At 40.4% G+C, this 24,894-nt stretch overlaps 1 protein-coding gene across 1 annotated transcript in view; it reads left to right on the plus strand.

The window, feature by feature from the left end:
* LOC134759396 (protein FRG1-like) overlaps positions 1-16,334 on the plus strand; it is a 41,034-nt gene extending 24,700 nt beyond the window's left edge. Inside the window, exon 7 of the mRNA XM_063716999.1 lies at positions 16,196-16,334. Coding sequence (XP_063573069.1) covers positions 16,196-16,334 — 139 coding nt within the window. The remainder of the gene's footprint in view (positions 1-16,195) is intronic.
* The last annotated feature ends 8,560 nt before the right edge of the window (positions 16,335-24,894 follow it).

The raw sequence follows: 24,894 nt of genomic DNA on the forward strand, positions 1-24,894 counted from the left end.
CACAAAAGTATCTGAGGCACGTACAGCATGAAGTTCACTAAGTGCTTGCAACATAGCCAGCACTAAATTTTGTTGAATAAATAAATGAATATTTTTGTATAGCATCTGCTCAAAATTTCTGATATAAAAATGAAAAGAATCTGAAAACATACAAAACTGAAATTTCCCACAAACAGCTGCCAATTCGTACAAATAAGATGAATTTCAAAAGGAGTACATGACAGTAAAATCAAGTTTCAAAATGGCTGGCCTTTTTTAGCAAAACCCATGTTCAGAAAAAGGAATAAGACATCAAATGTTTTGAGAACCAAAATTTTACTGCTGTTTCTCTAACACTCTATTGTTAACCTGAGCCGCCATCCTCTTACCGTCAATAACAGATTTTCATCATAAAATACAAGAAACAGGCCGGATGCCGGTCAATAACAGATTTTCATCATCAAATACAAGAAACGGGCAGGGCACAGTGGCTCACACCTGTAATCCCAGCTCTTTGGGAGGATGAAGTGGGTGGATCACTGGAGGTCAGGGGTTTGAGACAAGCCTGGCCAACATGGTGAAACCTCATCTCTATTAAAAATACAAAAATTAGCTGGGTGTGGTGGCAGGCTCCTGTAATCCCAGCTAATCAGGAGGCTGAGGAAGGAGAATCACTTGAACCCGTGAGGTGGAGGTTACAGTGAACTGAGATCAAGCCACTGTACTCCAGCCTGGGTGACAGAGCAAGACTCTACCTTAAAAAAAAAAAAAAATAGGCAACATAACAGAATCTGTGGGACACATTCAAAGCAGTTTGTAGAGGGAAATTTATAACACTAATTGCCCACAAGAGAAAGCAAGAAAGATCCAAAATTGACACCCTAACATCACAATTAAAAGAACTAGAAAAGCAAGAGCAAACACATTCAAAAGCTAGCAGAAGGCAAGAAATAACTAAAATCAGAGAAGAACTGAAGGAAATAGAGACACAAAACACCCTTCAGAAAATTAATGATTCCAGGAGCTGTTTTTTGAAAAGATCAACAAATTCGATTGACAGCTAGCAAGACTAATAACAAAAGAGACAAGAATCAAATAGGTGCAATAAAAAATGATAAAGGTGATATCACCACTGATCCCACAGAAATACAAACTACAATCAGAGAATACTATGAACACCTCTACGCAAATAAACTAGACAATCTAGAATAAAAGAATAAATTCCTCGACACATCCTCCCAAGACTAAACAAGAAAGAAGTTGAATCTCTGAATAGACCAATAACAGGCTTTGCAATTGTGGCAATAATCAATAGCTTACCATTTAAAAAAAGTCCAGAACCAGATGGATTCATGCTGAATTCTACCAGAGGTACAAGGAGGAGATGGTACCATTCCCTATGAAACTATTCTAATCAATAGAAAAAGAGGGAATCCTCCCTAACTCATTTTATGAGGCCAGCATCATCCTGATACCAAAGCCTGGCAGAGACACAACCAAAAACGATAATTTTAGACCAATATCCTTGATGAATGTTGATGCAAAAATCCTCAATAAAATACTGGCAAACAGAATTCAGCAGCACATCAAAAAGCTTATCCACCATGATCAACTGGGCTTCATCCTTGAGATGCAAGGCTGGTCCAACATACACAAATCAATAAACGTAATCCAGCATATAAACAAATCGAAAGACAAAAAGCACATGATTATCTCAATAGATGCAGAGAGGCCTTTGACAAAATTCAACAACCCTTCATGCTAAAAACTCTCAATAAATTAGTTATTGATGGGACATATCTCATAATAATAAGAGCTATCTTTGACAAACCCACAGCCAATATCATAATGAATGGGGAAAAACTGGAAGCATTCCCTTTGAAAACTGGCATAACACAGGGATACCCTCTCTCCCCACTCCTATTCAACATAGTGTTGGGAGTTCTGGCCAGGGCAATCAGGCAGGAGAAGGGAATAAAGGGTATTCAATTAGGAAAAGAGGAAGTCAAATTGTCCCTGTTTGCAGATGACATGATTGTATATCTAGAAAACCCCATCATCTTGGCCAAAAATCTCCTTAAGCTGATAAGCAACTTCAGCAAAGTCTCTGGATACAAAATCTACGTACAAAAATCACAAGCATTCTTATACACCAATAACAGACAAACAGAGAGCCAAATCATGAGGTAATTCCTATTCAAAATTGCTTCAAAGAGAATAAAATACCTAGGAATCCAACTTACAAAGGATGTGAAAGACCTCTTCAAGGAGAAGTACAAATCATTGCTCAATGAAGTAAAAGAGGATACAAACAAATGGAAGAACATTCCATGCTCATGTGTAGGAAGAAACAATATCATGAAAATGGCCACGCTGCCCAAGGCAATTTATAGATTCAATGTCATCCCCATCAAGATACCAAAGTCTTTCTTCACAGAAATGGAAAAAACTACTTTAAAGTTCATATGGAACCAAAAAAGAGCCCGCATCCCCAAGTCAATCCTAAGCCAAAAGAACAAAGCTGGAGGCATTACGCTACCTGACTTCAAACTATACTACAAGGCTACAGTAACCAAAACAGCATGGTACTGCTACCAAAACAGAGATATAGATCAATGGGACAGAACTTAGCCCTCAGAAATAATGCCGCATATCTACAACCATCTGATCTTTGACAAACCCGACAAAAACAAGCAATGGGGAAATTATTCCCTATTTAATAAATGGTGCTGGGAAAACTGGCTAGCCATAAGGAGAAAGCTGAAACTGGATCTCTTCCTTACACCTTATACAAAAATTAATTCAAGATGGATTAAAGACTTACATGTTAGACCTAAAACCATAAAAACCCTAGAAGAAATCCATGGCATTGCCACTCAGGACATAGGCATGGGCAAGGACTTCATGTCTGAAACACCAAAAGCAATGGCAACAAAAGCCAAAATTGACAAATGGGATCTAATTAAACTAAAGAGCTTCTGCAAGTCAAAAGAAACTACCGTCAGAGTGAACAGGCAAACTGTAGAATGGGAGAAAATTTTCCCAACCTACTCATCTGACAAAGGGCTAATATCCAGAATCTACCATGAACTCAAACAAATTGACAAAAAAAAAAACAAACAAACAACCCCATCAAAAACTGGGCAAAGGATATGAACAGACACTTCTCAAAAGAAGACATTTATGCAGCCAAAAAACACATGAAAAAATGCTCATCGTCACTGGCCATCAGAGAAATGCAAATCAAAACCAAAATGTGATATCATCTCCCACTGGTTAAAATGGCGATCATTAAAAATTCAGGAAACCACAGGTGCTGGAGAGGATGTGGAGAAATAGGAACACTTTTACACTGTTGGTTGGACTGTAAACTAGTTCAACCATTGTGGAAGTCAGTGTGGAGATTCGTCAGGGATCTAGACTAGAAATACCATTTGACCCAGCCATCCCATTACTGGGTATATACTCAAAGGACTATGAATCATGCTACTATAAAGACACATGCACACGTATGTTTATAGTGGCACTATTCACAAGAGCAAAGACTTGGAACCAACACAAATGTCCAACAATGATAGACTGGATTAAGAAAATGTGGCACATATACACCATGGAATACTATGCAGGATAAAAAATGAAGATTTCATGTCCTTTGTAGGGACATGGATGAAACTGGAAACCATCATTCTCACCAAACTATCACGAGGACAAAAAACCAAACACCACATGTTCTCACTCATAGGTGGGAATTGAACAATGAGAACACATGGACACAGGAAACGGAACATCACACACTGGGGACTGTTGTGGGGTGGTGGGAGTGGGGAGGGATAGCATTGGGAGATATACCTAATGCTCAATGCCGAGTTAATGGGTGAAGGACACCAACATAGTACATGTATACGTATGTAACAAACCTGCACGTTGTGCACATGTACCCCAAAACTTAAAGTGTAATAAAAAAAATGTCAAGAAACAACAGATACTGGCAAGGCTGTGGAGAAATAAACACTTTTACACTGTTGGTAGGAATGTTAATTAGTTCAATCATTGTAGAAGACAGTTTGTCAATTCTGCAAGGATCTAGAACCAGAAATACCATTTGACCCAGAAATCCCATTACTGGGTATATATCCAAAGGATTATAAATCATTCTATTATAAAGACGCATGCATGCGTATGTTTATAGCAGCACTATTCCCATTAGCAAAAACGGAATCAATCAAAATGCCCATCAATAATAGACTGAATAAAGAAAATGTGGTACATACAAGCCATGGAATACTATGCAGCCATAAAAAGGAATGAGGTCATGTCTTTTGAAGGGACATGAATGAATCTGGAAACCATCATCTTCAGCAAACTAATACAAGAACAGAAGACCAAACACCACATGTTCTCACTCATAAGTGGGAGCTGAATAATGAGAACATCTGGACACGGAGGGGAGCAACACACACTGGCACCTGTCAGTGGGGACAGTGAGGGAGAGCATCAGGATAAATAGCAAACGCATGTGGGGCTTAATAATTAGGCACCTAGGTGGTGGGTTGATAGGTTCAACAAACCATCATAGTGCACGTTTACCTACGTCACAAACCTGCCTGTCCTGCACATGTATCCTGGAACTTAAAATAAAATTTAAAAAAATAAAATAAAAAAACAGAAGAGTACTGAAAATTAGCCCACAGTTCCACAGCCTGTACAGCAAGCATGATGCTGACATCTGCTAACCTTCTGGGGAGGCCTCAGGAAACTTATCAATCATGTTGGAAGGGAAAGCAAGAGCAGGAGGAAGAGAGAGAGGGGGAAGATCCTACACACTTTATACAACAAGTTCCCATGAGAACTCTATCACAAGAGCAGCGCTAGGGGGATTATGTTTAACCAATAGAAACTGCTCCCATGGACCAGCCACCTCCCAGCAGGCCCCATCTCCGACAATGGGAACCACTGGAGGCTGCTCCCATGGACCAGCAACCGGCCAACAGGCCCCGTCTTTGACACTGGGAACCACTGGAAACTGCTCCCATGGACCAGCCACCTCCCAGCAGGCCCCATCTCTGACACTGGGGATTACATTTCTATAGAAGTTTCCCATAATTTTGGAACACATACTAATAACATTTATAAAAATACAGTCCAAAGTAAACGAAACACCATTCATTCTTCTATTTGAAAGTTTTCCCTCTATTCTAATGTCACAATCTCCAGCGTTATTAATCAGAATCCTGCATTTAAGGGCATCTGTTAAATTTTATAGCTGATTATAAAACCATCATTTAAAGAGGACCAAAATGAGACAACAATTGTCTGCGAATGACAGGAACATTAAAAGCAGCCACAGTTAAAGACACGAACAACAGCCTTTAAAGTAGAATTTGCTGTAGAGCCTATTATGAGGGAGATATTTCTAGTTCTTACCTCTTTTATTCTAAACCATGGAAAAAGAACCTATCAAATAAAGTCCTTCTAGAAGAGTGAAGGGCTCCTGGGAATGTTCTCTTTAATCCATGATGTGGGATAAGGGGAGTTTTGACTGATTATGAGGCAATGTATATACCACTAAAGTTTCAACACCCTAAAAGGAAAAAAAAAGGGGTGAGGGAAGTCCTGGAAGAACCAGATGTAGCCGTAGCAGAAGATGATTTCAATCCACTGACCCCTGAATTGTGGGCTGGTTGTGCTGCATCGCTCTGTGACTTATGGTTCTGCCGCAACAAAGATCTAATTCCCAGGGTTATAGGAAAAGATACCTGCGGTACCCCTGAGGCACAGAGAAGGGAGAAATCCAAACCTGACTTAAGTCTAGGGTTCTTAAGCCACACAATCTGCTCACAAGCGGGACCTTAACTCTGAAGATACTGATTTGGGGCTGTTTCAAAGAAATAAATTATAAATATGACTGGGAAAGAGAACAACATTCCCCATATCCAGTGGCAAAAAAATGAGGGGGAGGGAAGAAAGGAGAGAGGGAAGGAGAGAGGGAAGGAAGGAAGTAGGGAGGGAGTTAGGGATGGAAGGAAGGAAGGAGAGAGGGAAGGAAGGAATGAAGGAAGGAAGGAGAGAGGGGAGGAGGGCAGGAAGGAAGGAACGAGAGAAGAAAGGAAGGCAGGACAGAGGGAGGGAAGGAAGGAGAGAGGGAAGGAAGGAGGGAAGGAAGAAAAGGAAGGAAAGAGGGAAGGAAGGAAAGATGAAAGGAGGAAAGGAGGGAAGGAAGGGAAGGAACTTGGATATGCACAAAAACAAAATTTGAATTAAAACGAAGTCTATCATCTGACCTAAATGGAAATGTACTATTTTCTAAAACAATTTATACAGTCCAAAGATAAAAGGGTGCTGATTGGTATTTGTAACTCTCCAGCATATATTCTGAATCAATTTTAGCATCTGCTGAAATCTACCAATTGGCATACCTTCACATACTTAATCAATACTGGAGCTCAAACTTTGTTATACCTGAAATTTCACTAAATTTAAACATTGCATCCCCTAATCCTAGCAGAGTAACTGCATATAGAATAGGGGACAGATAGTTATGCCTCACATTTGTTACCTTGACTAAATTTCCCATAGTCATAGAAGCCTTTGTCCATAGGGGACCTGGATGCTCTGACCTAATGGGTAACAAATTGATATTAAATCATTTGCACTTACACACTGACTTCACCAAACGTAACCTTACAGAACTCCCTCTCCCGTTTTTTTAATTTGATTTATTTTTAATTTTTCATTTTTTTAGAGATGGGGTCTTGCTCCATTACCCAGGCTGAATGAAGTGCAGTGGCACAATCATAGTTCATTGCTGTCTTGAACTCCTGGGCTCAAGCAATCCTCCCATTTTAGCCTTCCAATTAGCTGAGATTACAGGCATGCACCAACACAGCCAATTAAAAAAATTTATAGAAGTTGAGTCTTGCTATGTTTCCTAGGCTGGTCTCTAACTTCTGGCCTCAAGCAATCCTCCTGCCTCGGCCTCCCAAAGTGCTGGGATTACAGGTGTGAGCCATCTTGCCTAGCCTCCCCATCTTGATAAATTAGCAAATATGGTACAACACAAATTACAACATGACTTCAAATAAATAAAACTTATTATATAAGACTTAATTAACTAGTGAAGGGTGATAATACTCATTGCTTCAACTTTTAGCAGTAGAATTTGGCCTGTTCTTAAACCTGCAAATAATAAATGATGTTTCACAGTGCATTGCTGTAATGTGACTGCAGTGCTCTCATCCATTAAGGCCCTCGTACCCAATGCCTAATATTGTGGTTAACTTTTTCTTTTATTTCAATAGGTTTTGGGGGAATATGATTGTTTTCTTTTTTATTTAAATAGGTTTTTGGGAAACGTGGTGTTCAGTTACAGGAATAAGTCCTTCAGTGGCGATTTCTGAGATTTGTGGTGTACATCACCCAAGCAGTGTACACTGTACCCAATGTGTAGTGTTTTATCCCACACCGCACCCACCCCACCACTCCCAGCCTTTCCCTGAGTCCCCGAAGACCATTGTATCATTCTTATTCCTTTGCATCCTCATAGCTTAGCTCTCCCTTATGAATGAGAACATACAATGTTTGGTTTTCCATTCCTAAGTTGCTTCACTTAGAATAATGGTGTCCAGTTTCATCCAGGTTGCTGTGAATGCATTATTTCATTCCACGTTATGGCTGAGTGTTATTCCATGAGGTAAATATTTATACCACATTTTCTTTATCCACTTACTGATTGATGGGCATTTAGGCTGGTTTCAAATTCTTCCAATTGCATATTGTGCTGCTATAAACATGGTGTGCAAGTATCTTTTTCATATAATGACTTATTTTCCTCTTAGTAGATACCCAGGAGTGGAATTACTGGATCAAATAATAGGTCTGCTTTTACTTCTTTGGAAATCTCCTGTTTTCCGTAGCTGTTGTAATAGCTTACATTCCCTCCAAAAAGTGTAAATGTGTTCCCTTTTTACCACATCCATGCCAACATCTATTAGTTTTTGATTTTTTGATTATGACCATTCTTGTAGGAGTGAAGGAGTATCATATTGTATTGTGGTTTTCATTTGCATTTCCCTGATAATTGGTTATGTTGAGCATTTTTTCATGTGTTTGTTGGCCAGTTGCTTATCTTCTTTTGAGAATTCTCTGTTCATGTCCTTAACCCACTTTTTGATGGGATGTTTTTCTTGATGTTTTGTTTGAGGTCCTTGCAGATTCTGGGTATTAGTCCTTTAATCAGAAGTACAGATTGCGAAGATTTTCTCCCACTCTGTAGGTTATCTGTTTACTCTGCTGATTATTTCTCTTACTGCACAGAAGCCTTTTAGTTTAATTAAGTCTCATCTATTTCTCTTTGTTTTAGTTGCATTTGCTTTTTGGGTTATTGGTCATAAAGTCTTTGCCTAAGCCAATGTCTAGAAGGTTTTTTCAATGTCGTCTTCCAGAATTTTTATGATTTCAGGTATTACATTTAAGTCCTTGATCCATTTTGAGTTGATTTTTGAATAGGGTTAGAAATGAGCATCCTCTTTCATTCTTCTATGTGTGGCTTGCCATTTATCTCAGCACCATTTGTTGAGTAGGGTATTCTTTTTTTCTTTTCTTTTCTTTTTTTTTAGAGCTTCATCTATTTATTTATTTATTTATTTATTTATTTAATTTTTATTATTATTATTATTATACTTTAGGTTTTATGCTACATGTGCACAATGTGCAGGTAAGTTACATATGTATACATGTGCCATGCTGGTGAGCTGCACCCACCAACTCGTCATCTAGCATTAGGTATATCTCCCAATGCTATCCCTCTCCCTACCACAACCCACAACAGTCCCCGAAGTGTGATGTTCCCCTTCCTGTGTCCATGTGTTCTCATTGTTCAATTCCCACCTATGAGTGAGAATATATGGTGTTTGGTTTTTTGTTCTTGTGATAGTTTACTGAGATTGATGATTTCCAATTTCATCCATGTCCCTACAAAGGACATGAACTCATCATTTTTTATGGCTGCATAGTATTCCGTGGTGTATATGTGCCACATTTTCTTAATCCAGTCTATCATTGTTGGACATTTGGGTTGGTTCCAAGTCTTTGCTATTGTGAATAATGCCGCAACAAACATATGTGTGCATGTGTCTTTATAGCAGCATGATTTATAGTCCTTTGGGTATATACCCAGAAACGGGATGGCTGGGTCAAATGGAATTTCTACTTCTAGATCCCTGAGGAATTGCCACACTGACTTCCACAATGGTTGAACTAGTTTACAGTCCCACCAACAGTGTAAAAGTGTTCCTATTTCTTCACATCCACTCCAGCACTTGTTGTTTCCTGACTTTTTACTGATCACCATCCTAACTTGTGTGAGATGGTATCTCATTGTCATTTTGATTTGCATTTCTCTGATGGCCAGTGATGATGAGCATTTTTACATATGTCTTTTGGCTGCATAAATGTCTTCTTTGAGAAGTGTCTGTTCATGTCCTTTGCCCACTTTTTGATGGAGTTGTTTGGGTTTTTCTTGTCAATTTGTTTGAGTTCATTGTAGATTCTGGATATTAGCCTTTTGTCAGATGAGTAGATTGGAAAATTTTCTCCCCATTCTGTAGGTTTCCTATTCACTCTGCTGGTAGTTTCTTTTGCTGTGCAGAAGCTCTTTAGCTTAATTAGATCTCATTTGTCACTTTTCTCTTTTGTTGCCATTGCTTTTGGTGTTTTAGACATGAAGTCCTTGCCCATGCCTATGTCCTGAATGGTAATGCCTTGGTTTTCTTCTAGGGTTTTTATGGTTTTAGGTCTAACGGTTAAGTCTTTAATCCATCTTGAATTGATTTTTGTATAAGGTGTAAGGAAGGGATCCAGTTTCAGCTTTCTCCATATGGCCAGCCAGTTTTCCCAGCACCATTTATTAAATAGGGAATCATTTCCCCATTTCTTGCTTTTCTCAGGTTTTTCAAACACCAGATAGTTGTAGATATGTGGCATTATATCTGACGGCTCTGTTCTGTTCCATTGATCTATATCTCTGTTTTGGTACCAGTACCATGCTGTTTTGGTTACTGTAGCCTTGTAGTACAGTTTGAAGTCAGGTAGTGTGATGCCTCCAGCTTTTTTCTTTTGGCTTAGGATTGACTTGGTGATGCGGGCTCTTTTTTGGCTCCATATGAACTTTAAAGTAGTTTTTTCCAATTCTGTGAAGAAAGTAATTGGTAGCTTGATGGGGATGGCATTGAATCTTAAATTACCTTGGGAAGTATGGCCATTTTCACGATATTGATTCTTCATACCCATGAGCATGGAATGTTCTTCCATTTGTTTGTATCCTCTTTTATTTCATTGAGCAGTGGTTTGTAGTTCTCCTTGAAGAGGTCCTTCACATCCCTTGTAAGTTGGATTCCTAGGTATTTTATTCTCTTTGAAGCAATTGTGAATGGGAGTTCACTCATGATTTGGCTCTCTGTTTGTCTGTTATTGGTGTATAAGTATGCTTGTGATTTTTGTACATTGATTTTGTATCCTGAGACTTTGCTGAAGTTGCTTATCATCTTAAGGAGATTTTGGGCTGAGACGGTGGGGTTTTCTAGATATACAATCATGTCATTTGCAAACAGGGACAATTTGACTTCCTATTTTCCTAATTGAATACCCTTTATTTCCTTCTCCTGCCTCATTGCCCTGGCCAGAATTTCCAACACTATGTTGAATAGAAGTGGTGGGAGAGGGCATCCCTGTCTTGTGCCAGTTTTCAAAGGGAATGCTTCCAGTTTTTGACCATTCAGTATGATGTTGGCTGTGGGTTTGTAATAGATAGCTCTTATTATTTTGAGATACGTCCCATCAATACCTAATTTATTGAAAGTTTTTAGCATGAAGGGTGGTTGAATTTTGTCAAAGGCCTTTTTTGCATCTATTGAGATAATCAAGTGGTTTTTGTCTTTGGTTCTGTTTATATGCTAGATTACATTTATTGATTTGCAGATATTGAAGCAGCCTTGAATCTCAGGGATGAACCCCACTTGATCATTGTGGATAAACTTTTTGATGTGCTGCTGGATTCTGTTTGCCAGTATTTTATTGAGGATTTTTTCATCAATGTTCATCAAGGATATTGGTCTAAAATTCTCTTTTATGGTTGTGTCTCTGCCGGGCTTTGGTATCAGGATGATGCTGGCCTCATAAAATGAGTTAGGGAGGATTCCCTCTTTTTCTGTTGATTGGAATAGTTTCAGAAGGAATGGTACCAGTTCCTCCTTGTACCTCTGGTAGAATTCGGCTGTGAGTCTATCTGGTCCTGGACTTTTTTTAGTTGGTAAGCTATTGATTATTGCCACAATTTCAGCTCCTGTTATTGGTCTATTCAGAGATTCAACTTCTTCCTGGTTTAGTCCTGGGAGGGTGTATGTGTTGAGGAATTTATCCATTTCTTCTAGATTTTCTAGTTTATTTGTGTAGAGGTGTTTGTAGTATTCTCTGATGGTGGTTTGTATTTCTGTTGGATCGGTGGTGATATCCCCTTTATTATTTTTTATTGCATCTATTTGATTCTTCTCTCTCTTTTTTTCTTTATTAATCTTGCTAGCGGTCTATCAATTTTGTTGATCCTTTCAAAAAACCAGCTCCTGGATTCATTAATTTTTTGAAGGGTTTTTTGTGTCTCTATTTCCTTCACTTCTGCTCTGATTTTAGTTATTTCTTGCCTTCTGCTAGCTTTTGAATGTGTTTGCTCTTGCTTTTCTACTTCTTTTAATTGTGATGTTAGGGTGTCAATTTTGGATCTTTCTGGCTTTTGCTTATGGGCATTTAGTGCTATAAATTTCCCTCTACACACTGCTTTGAATATGTCCCAGAGATTCCGGTATGTTGTGTCTTGGTTCTCGTTGGTTTCAAAGAACATCTTTATTTCTGCCTTCATTTCGTTATGTACCCAGTAGTCATTCAGGAGCAGGTTGTTCAGTTTCCACGTAGTTGAGCAGTTTTGAGTGAGATTCTTAATCCTGAGTTCTAGCTTGATTGCACTGTGATCTGAGAGATAGTTTGTTATAATTTCTGTTCTTTTACATTTGCTGAGGAGAGCTTTACTTCCAAGTATGGTAGTCAATTTTGGAATAGGTGTGGTGTGGTGCTGAAAAAAATGTATATTCTGTTGATTTGGGGTGGAGAGTTCTGTAGATGTCTATTAGGTCCGCTTGGTGCAGAGCTGAGTTCAATTCCTGGGTATCCTTGTTGACTTTCTGTCTCGTTGATCTGTCTAATGTTGACAGTGGGGTGTTAAAGTCTCCCATTATTAATGTGTGGGAGTCTAAGTCTCTTTGTAGGTCACTCAGGAGTTACTTTATGAATCTGGGTGCTCCTGTATTGGGTGCATATATATTTAGGATAGGCTTTTAATTGGAGCATTTAGTCCATTTACATTTAAAGTTAATGTTGTTATGGGTGAATTTTATCCTGTCATTATGATGTTAGCTGGTTATTTTGCTCATTAGTTGATGCAGTCTCTTCCTAGTCTCAATGGTATTTACGTTTCCGCATGATTTTGCAGTGGCTGGTACCGGTTGTGCCTTTCCATATTTAGTGCTTCCTTCAGGAGCTCTTTTAGGGCAGGCATGGTGGTGACAAAATCTCTCAGCATTTGCTTGTCTGTAAAGTATTTTATTTCTCCTTCACTTATGAAGCTTAATTTGGCTGGATATGAAATTCTGGGTTGAAAATTCTTTTCTTTAAGAATGTTGAATATTGGCCCCCACTCTCTTCTGGCTTATAGATTTTCTGCCGAGACGTCTGCTGTTAGTCTGATGAGCTTCCCTTTGTGGGTAACCTGACCTTTCTCTCTGGCTGCCCTTAACATTTTTTCCTTCATTTCAACTTTGGTGAATCTGACAATTATGTGTCTTGGAGTTGCTCTTCTCGAGGAGTATCTTTGTGGTGTTCTCTGTATTTCCTGAATCTGAATGTTGGCCGGCCTTGCTAGATTAGGGAAGTTCTCCTGGGGAATATCTTGCAGAGTGTTTTCCAGCTTGGTTCCATTCTCCCCGTCACTTTCAGGTACACCAATCAGACGTAGATTTGGTCTTTTCACATAGTCCCACATTTCTTGGAGGCTTTGCTCGTTTCTTTTTATTCTTTTTTCTCCAAACTTCCCTTATGGCTTCATTTCATTCATTTCATCTTCCAGGGCTGATACCCTTTCTTGCATTTGATCGCATCGTCTCCTGAGGCTTCTGCATTCATCACGTAGTTCTCGAGCCTTGGTTTTCAGCTCCATCAGCTCCTTTAAGCACTTCTCTGTATTGGTTATTCTAGTTATACATTCTTCTAAATTTTTTTCAAAGTTTTCAACTTCTTTGCCTTTGGTTTGAATATCCTCCCGTAGCTCGGAGTAATTTGATCGTCTGAAGCCTTCTTCTCTCAGCTTGTCAAAGTGATTCTCCGTCCAGCTTTGTTCCATTGCTGGTGAGGAACTGCTTTCCTTTGGAGGAGGAGAGGTACTCTTCTTTTTAGAGTTTCCGGTTTTTCTGCCCTGTTTTTTCCCCATCTTTGTGGTTTTATCTACTTTTGGTCTTTGATTATGGTGATGTACAGATGGGTTTTTGGTGTGGATGTCCTTTCTCTTAGTTTTCCTTCTAACAGACAGGACCCTCAGCTGCAGGTCTGTTGGAGTACCTGGCTGGCCGTTTGGTTGTCAGTCTGCCCCTGCTGGGGGGTGCCTCCCAGTTAGGCTGCTTCGGGGTCAGGGGTCAGGGACCCACTTGAGGAGGCAGTCTGCTGGTTCTCAGATCTCCAGCTGCGTGCTGGGAGAACCACTGCTCTCCTCAAAGCTGTCAGACTGGGACATTAAAGTCTGCAGAGGTTACTGCTGTCTTTTTGTTTGTCTGTGCCCTGCCCCTAGAGGTGGAGCCTACAGAGGCAGGCAGGCCTCCTTGAGCTGTGGTGGGCTCCACCAAGTTCGAGCTTCCTGGCTGCTTTGTTTACCTAAGCGAGACTGGGCAATGGCGGGCGCCCCTCTCCCAGCCTCGCTGCCGCCTTGCTGTTTGATCTCAGACTGCTGTGCTAACAATCAGCGAGACTCTGTGGGCTTAGGACCCTCTAATCCAGGTGCGGGCCACAATCTCCTGGTGCACCATTTCCTAAGCCCATCGGAAAAGCCCAGTATTCGCGTGGGAGTGGCCGGATTTTCCAGGTGCCCTCTGTCACCGCTGGAATGGGAACTCCCTGACCCCTTGCACTTCCCTAGTGAGGCAATGCCTTTCCCCCCTTCGGCTGGTGCACGGTGCACTCACCCACTGACCTACGCCCACTGTCTGGCACTCCCAAGTGAGATGAACATGGTAGCTCAGATGGAAATGCAGAGATCACCAGTCTTCTGCGTCGCTCATGCTGGGAGCTGTAGACCGGAGCTGTTTCTATTCGGCCATCTTGACTCCTCCCCAAGTAGGGTATTCTTTCTCTGCTTTATATTTTCGTTTCTTTTGTTGAAGATTAGATGACTGTAAGTATTTGGCTTTATTTCTGGGTTCTCTATTATGTTCCATTGATCTAAATGGCTATTTTTATACCAGTACCATGCTGTTTTATTGACTATGGCCTTCTACTATAGTTTGAAGTCGGCTTCTAGATTTGTTCTTTTTGCTTAGTCTTTCTTTGGCTATACAGACTCTTTTTTGGTTCCAGGCTTTTATTACCTTAAGGTATGTCCCCTCTATGTCTTTTTTATTTCCATGTGAATTTTTGTAATTCTGTGAAGACTGATGTTTGTACTTTAATGGGGATTGCACTGAGTTTGTAGATTGCTTTTGGCAGTATGGTATTTTCACAATATTGATTTTACCCATCCGTGAGCATGGGATATGTTTCCATTTGTTTGTATCTATGATTTCTATCTGCAGTGTTTTGTAGTTTTCCTTGTAGAGGTCTTTTGTCTCTTTGGTTAAGTATTCCAGATATAATTAAGATTTTGTCTGCAAAGATTGCATGCAATTGACAATTATAGGAATATGCTATTATAATTATAGGAATTATAATATTCCTAAGGTTTTTATTGCAGCTATTGTAAAAGGGGGTGAGTTTTTTATTTAATTCTCAGCTTGTTCACTATTACTGTATAGCAGAGCCTCTGACTTATGTACATTAATTTTGTATCCTGAAACTTTGCTGAATTCATTTACCAGTTCCAGTAGCTTTTGGGATGAGTCTTTAGGGTTTTCTAGGTATACAATCATGTCATCAGCAAAGAGTGAGAGTTCGACTTCCTCTTACCGATTTGGATGCCCTTTATTTCTCTTATCTGATTGCTCTGGTGAGGACTTCTAGTACTGTGTTGAATAGAAGTGGTGAAAGTTGGCATCATTGTCTTGTTCCAGTTCTCAGGGGGAATTATTTCAACCTTTCCCCATTCCATATATTTTTGGCTATGTGTTTGTCATATATGGCTTTTATTACCTTAAGGTATGTCCCTTCGCTGCTGATTTTGCTGAGGGCTTTAATCATAAAGGGATTCTGGATTTCATCAAATGCTTTTTCTATGTCGATTTTGCTGAGGGTTTTAGGCATAAAGGGATACTGGATTTTGTCAAATCCTTTTTCTGCATGTACTGAGATGATCATGTGATTTTTGTTTTTAATTCTGTTTATATGGTGTATCACATTTATTGACTTGCAGATGTTTAACCATCCTGCATCCCTGGTTTCTCTTCAGATCGTATACATCTTTCACCTTATGATGGTTAATTTTATTTGCCAAGTTGGGTTGCCTAGATATTTGGGTAAACACTGTGGATGTGTCTGTGAGGGTGTTCCTTGATGAGACGAACATTTGAATATGTAGACTTAGTAAAGTAGTTGCCCTCCCCAGTGTGAGTGGGCCTCATCCAATCCATTAAATCCCAAATAAAACACAAGGGTAGAGGAAGAGAGAATTCACTCTCTTTGATGATTTCAGAGCTGTGATGTAGATCTTCTCTCGCCTTTGAAGTCAGATGTGGACTGTAACTTATGCCAGCAGCTTTCCTGGTTCTCAGGACTTTAGGCTTGGACTGGAACTCCAACATTGGCAGTCCTGGTTCTCCAGCTTGCTGACTGCAGGTCCTGGGACTTCTTAGCCTCCATAACCACATGAGCCAATTCCTTACGATAAACCTATATATATATTGATGCAACTGATAAATATTTTGTTGTTACAGATTTGACTACCATGTTCTTTTTGTGCTTATTTTAACAGTCCCAGTCATAGGCTGCCTTCATCTCTGAAGGGACCAGGTGACCCATGGAGTGCCTCGGCAGCCTTGTCATTGCATGCAATCTTCACAGACAAGATCTCACTGCAGCCACCTTTCTACAGGAGAACAGGTGTGACATTATACTGATGACATCATTCTCAGGGAAAATTCATTTTACACACTAAGGACACGTAGAGACAAGGAGGCTTACACAAAGGGAATGGACCTTTCCCCAACACAGTAATGCAAGGCCCTGCCACTTTGCTTCAATTCCTGAAAATTCCTTGGTAAACATGTTGCTGCTCATTCCTGACACTTTCAAAAAATAGTTATTCATCCTCTCAGCATCCATAATGTTAATACAAGCCTAATATTCCTTAATTTGTGTTTTGTTTTTTGGAGGCACAGTCTTGCTCTGTCACCCAGGCTGGTATGAAGTGGCATGATTTCAACTCACTGCAGCCTCGACTTCCTGAGCTCAAGCAATTCTCCCATCTCGGCCTTCCAAGTAGCTAGGACTGCAGGTGTGTGCCACCACACTCAGCTAATTTTGTTTATTTTTTTGTAGAGAAAAGGTCTCGCTGTTACCCAAGCTGTTCTCAAACTCCTGGGCTGAAGCGATCCTCTTGCCTCAGCCTCCCAAAATTCTGGAATTACAGGTGTGTGCGACTGCACACAGCCCTTTAATTCTTTACTTGGGGTTCAGGTGACAACATATTTCTTATTTACAAATTTTACTTAATCTCACTGATGCTGTCATTCGCAAACTGACCCACCTTGAATGAAGCCTCCTGCAACAAGTCTTGAATCTGTCCGAATTTAAATTAACAGGTGCTCCTGTGAATTCCCTCAGAGAACACACTGTGGATGCTTTAGCAACCTCTTCCCATGACTCCTGAAGTATCTTGGTTGCATATGGTGGCCATAAGTAGTCCATGGGCTTCTGATGTAAAAAACAAACCTGCCCCTCCTGACCCTATTCAGTACAGCACCAGGGAAGTGATTGCTGACCACATACTGGACCCTCTGGAAACAGAGGGCTTTGCATCCATATCCACGAGTTTTCATGCCCATTTGTCCATCAGGCCTTGGGAAGCAGCACCACACAGCCTTGGCACAGCTGCAGAGACCTCCTTGCCTCAGGATGGAGTCAAACCTGGACCTCCTGCCATTCTCATCTGCAGGAAACACTGGCCTCCTTCATCCTCAGGCTGTGTTGCTGGAAGTCATCTGTCTCCGAGGCCCCTTGGGATCGACTGAATGACCAGCAGTCAAGTTCATCCACTTTCTGAGTGGATGCCATCATCTGATGTGATGGAGCTCTGTGGGATTCTGCTGCCTTCCCTCCCTTAGCTACGATGTCCTTGATAAAGGATGACACCCAAGCCTCAGCACAACTGGCCAAAGTTGAAGTGGTCATCTCAGCACTGATGCTGGGCCAACAATTATTCCCATTTTTACATTTTTACAAATTTTTTGCAATTACCAAGGATTGTCCACCTTCACTCCCCATTGAATTAAAGAAACTTCTTGCCTCATGGGTACTCAGAATACAATCAAGGTAACAGATGCCTTTTTTTTTAGTCAAGGACACAGTACGGATCTCACAGGGACACTCCTTATCCCCTGCAGAGTTCCAGACACTACTGATTGTGGCCAAGGCAACATTTCATCAGAAAACACAGCGATAGGCTCGTGAAAGTGTCCAGTAGGGCTTCCACTGCCACTATAGGCTGCAGCCAGCTGCTTTAGTTGAGAGATAGACTGAGCTCCTCAAAGAATTCCTCTTTAAGTTACAAAGCAGCGAGTGGATGCCCTGCTGGGTTCCACTGTTACCACAGGCTTTGATTACTCTAAGTTCATGCTTCTTAGGAAAGTGCACTTTTTACAGCAATGCTACACAGTTCCCTCAGTTGCCTTTACTGGACATCAAGGAGTTCAAATTTTTGACAACCGTTCAGTCCTGAACTGTCCAAGGGGTGGAGGTAGCTCCATACAGGAAGCTACCTGCTGCTTGTGGATCAGTAATATCAGACTTGCCCAACAACTCACTGGAGACATGAAAACCAATGCATGGGGGGTGGATGATGTCACCCAAATATTTATGAACACGGTTGTGCTGCCAGAGACCCCAGAACTCTAAACCAATGCATGGGGAATGCATGAAGTCACCCAAATATTTACGAACACGCTTGTGCTGCCAGAGATCCCGGATCACTTTTCCTGCCTCCTGCTAAATAAATGGGGGCAGTAGCTTTGCATTGGCTTCCACATTACATTACTCATAACTGTGGCCTTCCTAATCTCTCATGTCCCTAAGCACTTATTACAATGTCTCAGCTGCTTTCTCTCAGCCTCTCAAAATATTAGTCATCATGAAAATAAATGTCTAATGTTAAAGCATCAGGGGTCAATTGTATTGTGACACCCAAAACTTCATGCAGCACCCCACCATGTCCTCAGCCTAATGGCTTTCATGCCCCCACCAGACTGCAAAACTCTGAATTAGTCAAGCACATCCCTGAAGGGACCAGGTGTTACCCCACCCTGTGATTTCTACCAAGCCTGCCTACCACACCCTATGTTCCAGAGTGCAACCCTGAATAGACCTGCATAAATGCAGTGTCATCCCCCGCTGGGCTGAGTATGTGTGACGAGTAAATTACTGGGAATTTCGTCTGCTCAGTGTTTGTTTTGTCTGCAGCCATTCCCAGAATTCTAGGGCAAGACTAGCTTCTTCACCAATGGGGTGAACAGGAAGGAACCCAAGTAGGAATTGCCTTTTTAAAAAAAATCCCTTCCCACCCTCTTAATTCTGTAATGAATGCATTTTTATAGCTTTTTTCTCATTCCATTACCTGAGGTCAGCCACTGATATTTAACCCATCTTTATCCTCGGAGGAGAGCAGAGGAGAACTGGATATATTGATTTCGCTAGCGGTGACATGATTTCCTCCTGTGCCACTCAAATTCTCTCCTTTAACTTGATGCTCAGTAGGTTGTGTTTCACTCGTCTTTGCAGATTGTTAGGAAGATGAGAATCAGCTTTCATTTTTGATGTTGCCATAGAGAAAACTCCATGGTAATCTTTATTTGCACAATCAACTTTTTCTTTTCCCCCAGAAATTGCAAATTCTTATGTGAGAGACAGCTTTCTGAAGTCTGCAAACATAGATTATCGTCTCTCTTTTGATGATAAATTTCTTATATCCCCACCAACAATAAAATACTTACATATAATTTTGGCATGTCATATTGATTGCCAACTACACGTAAGAACATTCCTTGATTTTAAATCTAGACTAATTATGAAAATTTGGGTAGTCACAAAAAAAATTGTGTACAAATTTATAGATCTTAGGATTAAATGAGTTACTATTAACTAATATTTATTGTGCAGTCAGTGTATGGCAGAAGCTTACTAGGTACTATTTCATTTTATACTTAAAACAACATTCTATGCAAAATGCTATAATTTCCCCATGCCTCCAATTTGGACATGATAAAACTGGGTATCGTAAAGTTTTCACCCCACAGTTCTCTGCTTAATAAGAAGTAGAAGTAAGTCTAAACCTAAGTCATCTGATTTCAGAGCCCCTATAGTTAAATGCTCTAAATGCAGCTTCCCATGGTGATGGTGACTATTAGAGCCTGTCACATGATGTATGCCAGTGCTTCCCTGTAACGTGTGCATGATTCCCGTGATGATGGTGACTGTGACAGCCTGTCACATATGATGTAGGCCAGTGCTTCCCTGTAACGCGCACAGGATTCCCGTGATGATGGTGACTATGAGAGACTGTCACATATGATGTAGGCCAGTGCTTCCCTGTAAAGTGTGCAAGATTCCTGTGATGATGGTTACTAGGAGACCCTGTCAGATATGATGAAGGACAGTTCTTTCCTGTAACATGCACAAGATTCCCGTGATGATGGTTACTATGAAACCCTGTCAGATATGATGAAGGACAGTTCTTTCCTGTAACATGCACAAGATTCCCGTGATGATAGTGATTATGATAGCCTGTCACATACGATGTAGGACAGTGCTTTCCTGTAACATGCACAACATTCCCCTGATGATGGTGACTATGAAAGCCTGTCAGATATGATGTAGGACAATGCTTCCCTGTAACATGCACAAGATTCCCATGACAATGTGACTATGAGAGCCTGTCACATATGATGTAGGACACTGCTTCCGTGTAACATGCACAAGATTCTCATGATGATGGTGACTATGAGAGCCTCACAGATACGATGTAGGGCAGTGCTTCCCTGTAACATGCACAAGATTCCCGTGATGATGGTGACTATTAGAGCCTGTCACATATGATGTATGCCAGAGATTCCCTGTAACGTGTGCAAGATTCCCGTTATGATGGTGACTATGACAGCCTGTTACATATGATGTTGGACAGTCCTTCCCTTTAACATGCACAAGATTCCCATCATGATGGTGACTATGAAAGCCTGTCACATATGAGGTAGGAGAGTGCTTCCCTGTAACATGCACAAGATTCCCGTGATGATGGTGACTATGAGAGCCTGTGACATATGAGGTAGGAGAGTGCTTCCCTGTAACATGCACAAGATTCCCGTGATGATGGTGACTATGAGAGCTTGTCACATACGATGTAGGACCGTGCTTCCCTGTAACATGCACGAGATTCCCGTGATGATGCTGACTATGACAGCCTGTCATATACGATGTAGGACAGTGCTTCCCTGTAACAGGCACAAGATTCCCATGATGACGGTGACTATGAGAGCCTGTCACATATGATGTAGGACAGTGCTTCCCTGTAACATGCAGAGGATTCCTGTGATGATGTTGACTATGAAAACCTGTCAGGTACTATGTAGGACAGTGCTTCCTTTAACATGCACAAAATTCCCGTGATGATGGTGACTATGAGAGCCTGTCCCATAAGATTTAGGACCGTGCTTCCCTTTAACAATCCCAAGATTCCCGTGATGATGGTGACTGTGTAAGCCTGTCACATATGATATTGGACAGTGCTTCCCTGTAACGTGTGCAAGATTCCCGTGATGATGCTGACTATGAGAGCCTGTGACATATGAGGTAGGAGAGTGCTTCCCTGTAACATGCACAAGATTCACCCTGGAATCTTATTAAAATGCAAACTCATAGACCACACTTTGACTAGCTAAGACAAGAGCATTTAAATGGATGTCCAGGTGACAGTGCTAAGATCCTACTGTTCATGTGGGCACTGGCTCACCATATTAACGAAGCTTAGGACCTCCAGTCCCTGCTGGAAAAGAAATACAGATACATAGGATGTGACTGGGCATATGGAATGCCTGTTGTGTTCTCGACATTGTACTAGACACTAGAGATAAAAAAAAGTCAAATATCCCTTACCTCTTTCTGAAAGGAGCTTCATACACAGTGGCTTCTGACTGCATTGTATATTTTCTCTTCTGTCTTGGGTGGGTGAGCTCTATCTCAATGTTGGTAACTGAACACTGCCCAGTGGGTTTGACGGGAGAGACCATGGCTAGCTGTGCTCCCACATAGGTATGACCATAGCATATCTTGTGATGCCATTTTCCCCTTGTCAAAAGGCTCCTTCCAGTATCATACACGCTCCCCATAATTATAAATTCTTCCTCCTTCCACTAAATGTTCCTAAATCTTGCAAAGATAAAAACATAAACCACATTCTTGTCATATTAGTTATATATTAATGATGAAAGTTCCTTACTTTTCTTTCTTTTTTTTTTTTTTTTTGCGACGGAGTCTCGCTCTGTCCCCAGGCTGGAGTGCAGTGGTGCGATCTCGGTTCCCTGCAAGCTCCGCCTCCTGGGTTCATGCCATTCTCCTGCCTCAGCCTTCCGTGTAGCTGGGACTACAGGCACCCACCACCACACCTGGCTAATATTTTTGTATTTTTAGTAGAGACGGAGTTTCACCATGTTAGCCAGGATGGTCTTGATCTCCTGACCTTGTGATCCGCAAGCCTCCCAAAGTGCTGGGATTACAGGCATGAGCCACCGCACCCAGCCCAAGTTCCTTACTTTTCATGTGTTTAATATTTTCTCCCAATTTATAGACTATATTGATTAAGAATAAATTTTAGCCATGCACATGTATTACAAACTTCATGATATACTTTGCTGTTTTTAAATTTCTTATACTCTTATAAAATGTTTGTTCTGGACTCACGTTGGCTTCCATTTCTTCCCTCTGGCTTCTATTTAGGCTATGAGCAGAGATGGACGAGGTGGCTACTGTAATGGATCAAGGCTATGAGCAGAGATGGATGAGGCAGCGGCTGTAATGGATTAAGGCTATGAGCATCTTGTGAAGTAGGATGTTAAATCTGTAAATGTCAGAATGAATCCAAACTTACCAATTCAAAACTGGATTGTAAAAATCTCGAAAAAGATTGAAAACACAGCTCTACATTTTAGGAGGCTGAGGCAGGCAGATTGCTTAAGTTCAAGAGTTGGAGACAAGTCTAGGAAACATGGAAAAACCGTCTCTACAAAAAAAATAATAATTAGCTGAGTATGGTGGTATGAGCCTGTAGTCCCAGCATTTCAGGAGGCTGAGGTGAGAGGATTGCTTGAGCCCAGGAGGTAGAGGCTGCAGTGAGCTCTGATCGCACCACTGCATTCCAGCCTAGGTGACAGAGTGAGACCCGTCTCAAAAACAAACAAACAAAAATAACAAGCAAAAACAGCTCTAAACGAAAGTGGCTAGAAAAGTAGTTCAAGTTGTTCCTGTCTGGTTAAATAGAAACATAAATGAATTACTTATGTGCCCCAGTGGCTTCATAATGCTAAGAGAAGAGTCAATTATTCTAGCAGGTTCTACAAAACTTTATCATATCATGGGATTCAGTGAAAGCATCAAATCATAAATATAATAATCAAATCTGAAAGTGAATCTAGTTTCAAAGACCTCAGAAGCCAGTGTGTAGGAAGCTCTTTTCAGCTAGAGACAAGGGATTATTTGACTTCTTATCTCTGTTATCTAGCACAATGTCCAGAACACAACAGATATTCCATATGCACAGTCACATCCTATGTATGTGTATTTCTTTTCCAGCAAGGACTAGAGGTCCTAAGCTTTGTTTATATGGTGAGCCAGTGCCCAAATGAGCAGGACAATCTTAGCACAGTCACCTACACACTAATTTCAATGCTCTGGCCCCTTACCCAAGCTAGTCAAAGTGTGGTCTATGGTTTTACATTTTAAAGGATCCCCAGGTGAATCTTGTGGCTGTCAAAGGAGGAGAAGCACTGCCCTCAAAATATAGAAAAGGTGAACTAACTTATCCAGGCAGGCTGACTATTTATTTATGTATTTATTTATCTCGTTGATGGGAAGATTCAAATTGACGTACACAATCACCCCCATAAGGATTTCAGGTAAAAAATAAACAAAGGTTTAGATAGCAGATATGTTTTACAGTTACCGCACCAGTCTTTTTACTACAGAATCTAGTAACATATTTCCAATAGATCTAGGTGAAAATTTCTATCTTATGAGCGTTCTGTCAGTATTTTTAAAATGGGTTACCCTATTAGTGGCCAAATTGAATCTCTTACAGGCATCTCACTCAAACTGCAGTCATACTTTCCAATAGGCCCCATAAAAATCCTTGTTCTGGAGGAATCTAATATATTTATCCACCTCTTTAGACACTTAGATAAGTATAATAATACAAGTTTTGTGTGTGTGTGTGTGTGTGTGTATTGTGTACCTTGTGGCCTCTAGTCCACTATCTACAGCACCTGAAGATGAGGCAAGTTTAATGTGAATAACGTCCAGCAATGTTAGAAATCTTGACTTTTATGTGCCTATCAGAAAATAAAGTTGAAGGTTATTGTAGAGGAAATTTTCATTCTGGAAAAAATGCATACTGTTTGAATATTACTTTCATGCTTTCCACAGATATTATACACAGATATTATATTCCAAGTATTATGTCTTAAAGTCTTCAAAAATAGAAAATTCATTTTATATTTCTAGCTGAAAATAATAACAGTAATTAGCCTACCTTTGGGGAAATGTGATAAAAATACTAATGACCATCACAACTCATTAAAAGCATAAAATGTGCAATGATTTAAACTACATGTTCTTTCTATGAATCTGCATAGAAATATAGACACATTTGATAAATGCTATTTAAAGTCTGAGTGCTTTGGTAAATGACTCATCTATAGGTTTATCTGCCTTCATAGTGAGAATTAGATTTCTATTCTTTATAAAGCAGGGAATACAGATTGTGCATGGAGTAAAAGCATTCAATCCTTATTAATAGCGATGGTAGCTGCGCTACAGAAAAGAAAGCCTGTCAGAGTAACGTGTTCAATTTTACATCATAATCAGTGGTATGTCGATCTCTGTTGAAGGCAGAATTAAAGACGCCTTCAACATTTTTAAAATAATAGATGAAAAACATCTCAAAGTCACTTTTAAAATTTGAATTGGCGACTCCACATAACAGGAAAAGGACCAAGAACATCTTAAATACTTCACGATGGAAGTGATGTTTTAAGTGCAATTTCATCAAGGAGAAGCTTTTCCAGAAAGTCTTTTGACCTCGGGAAGAAGCTTATTTACTCTGGTAGTTTCTATTAAGATGAGAAAGACTTGATTTTTTAAAAACAATAAAAAATTTACATAGTTTAATCTAGTGTTGTGATTTCAAAAGTACTACTTTTG

The sequence above is a fragment of the Pongo abelii genome, chromosome 17 (assembly GCF_028885655.2).
Source record: "Pongo abelii isolate AG06213 chromosome 17, NHGRI_mPonAbe1-v2.0_pri, whole genome shotgun sequence".
Taxonomy (NCBI): Eukaryota; Metazoa; Chordata; class Mammalia; order Primates; family Hominidae; genus Pongo; species Pongo abelii.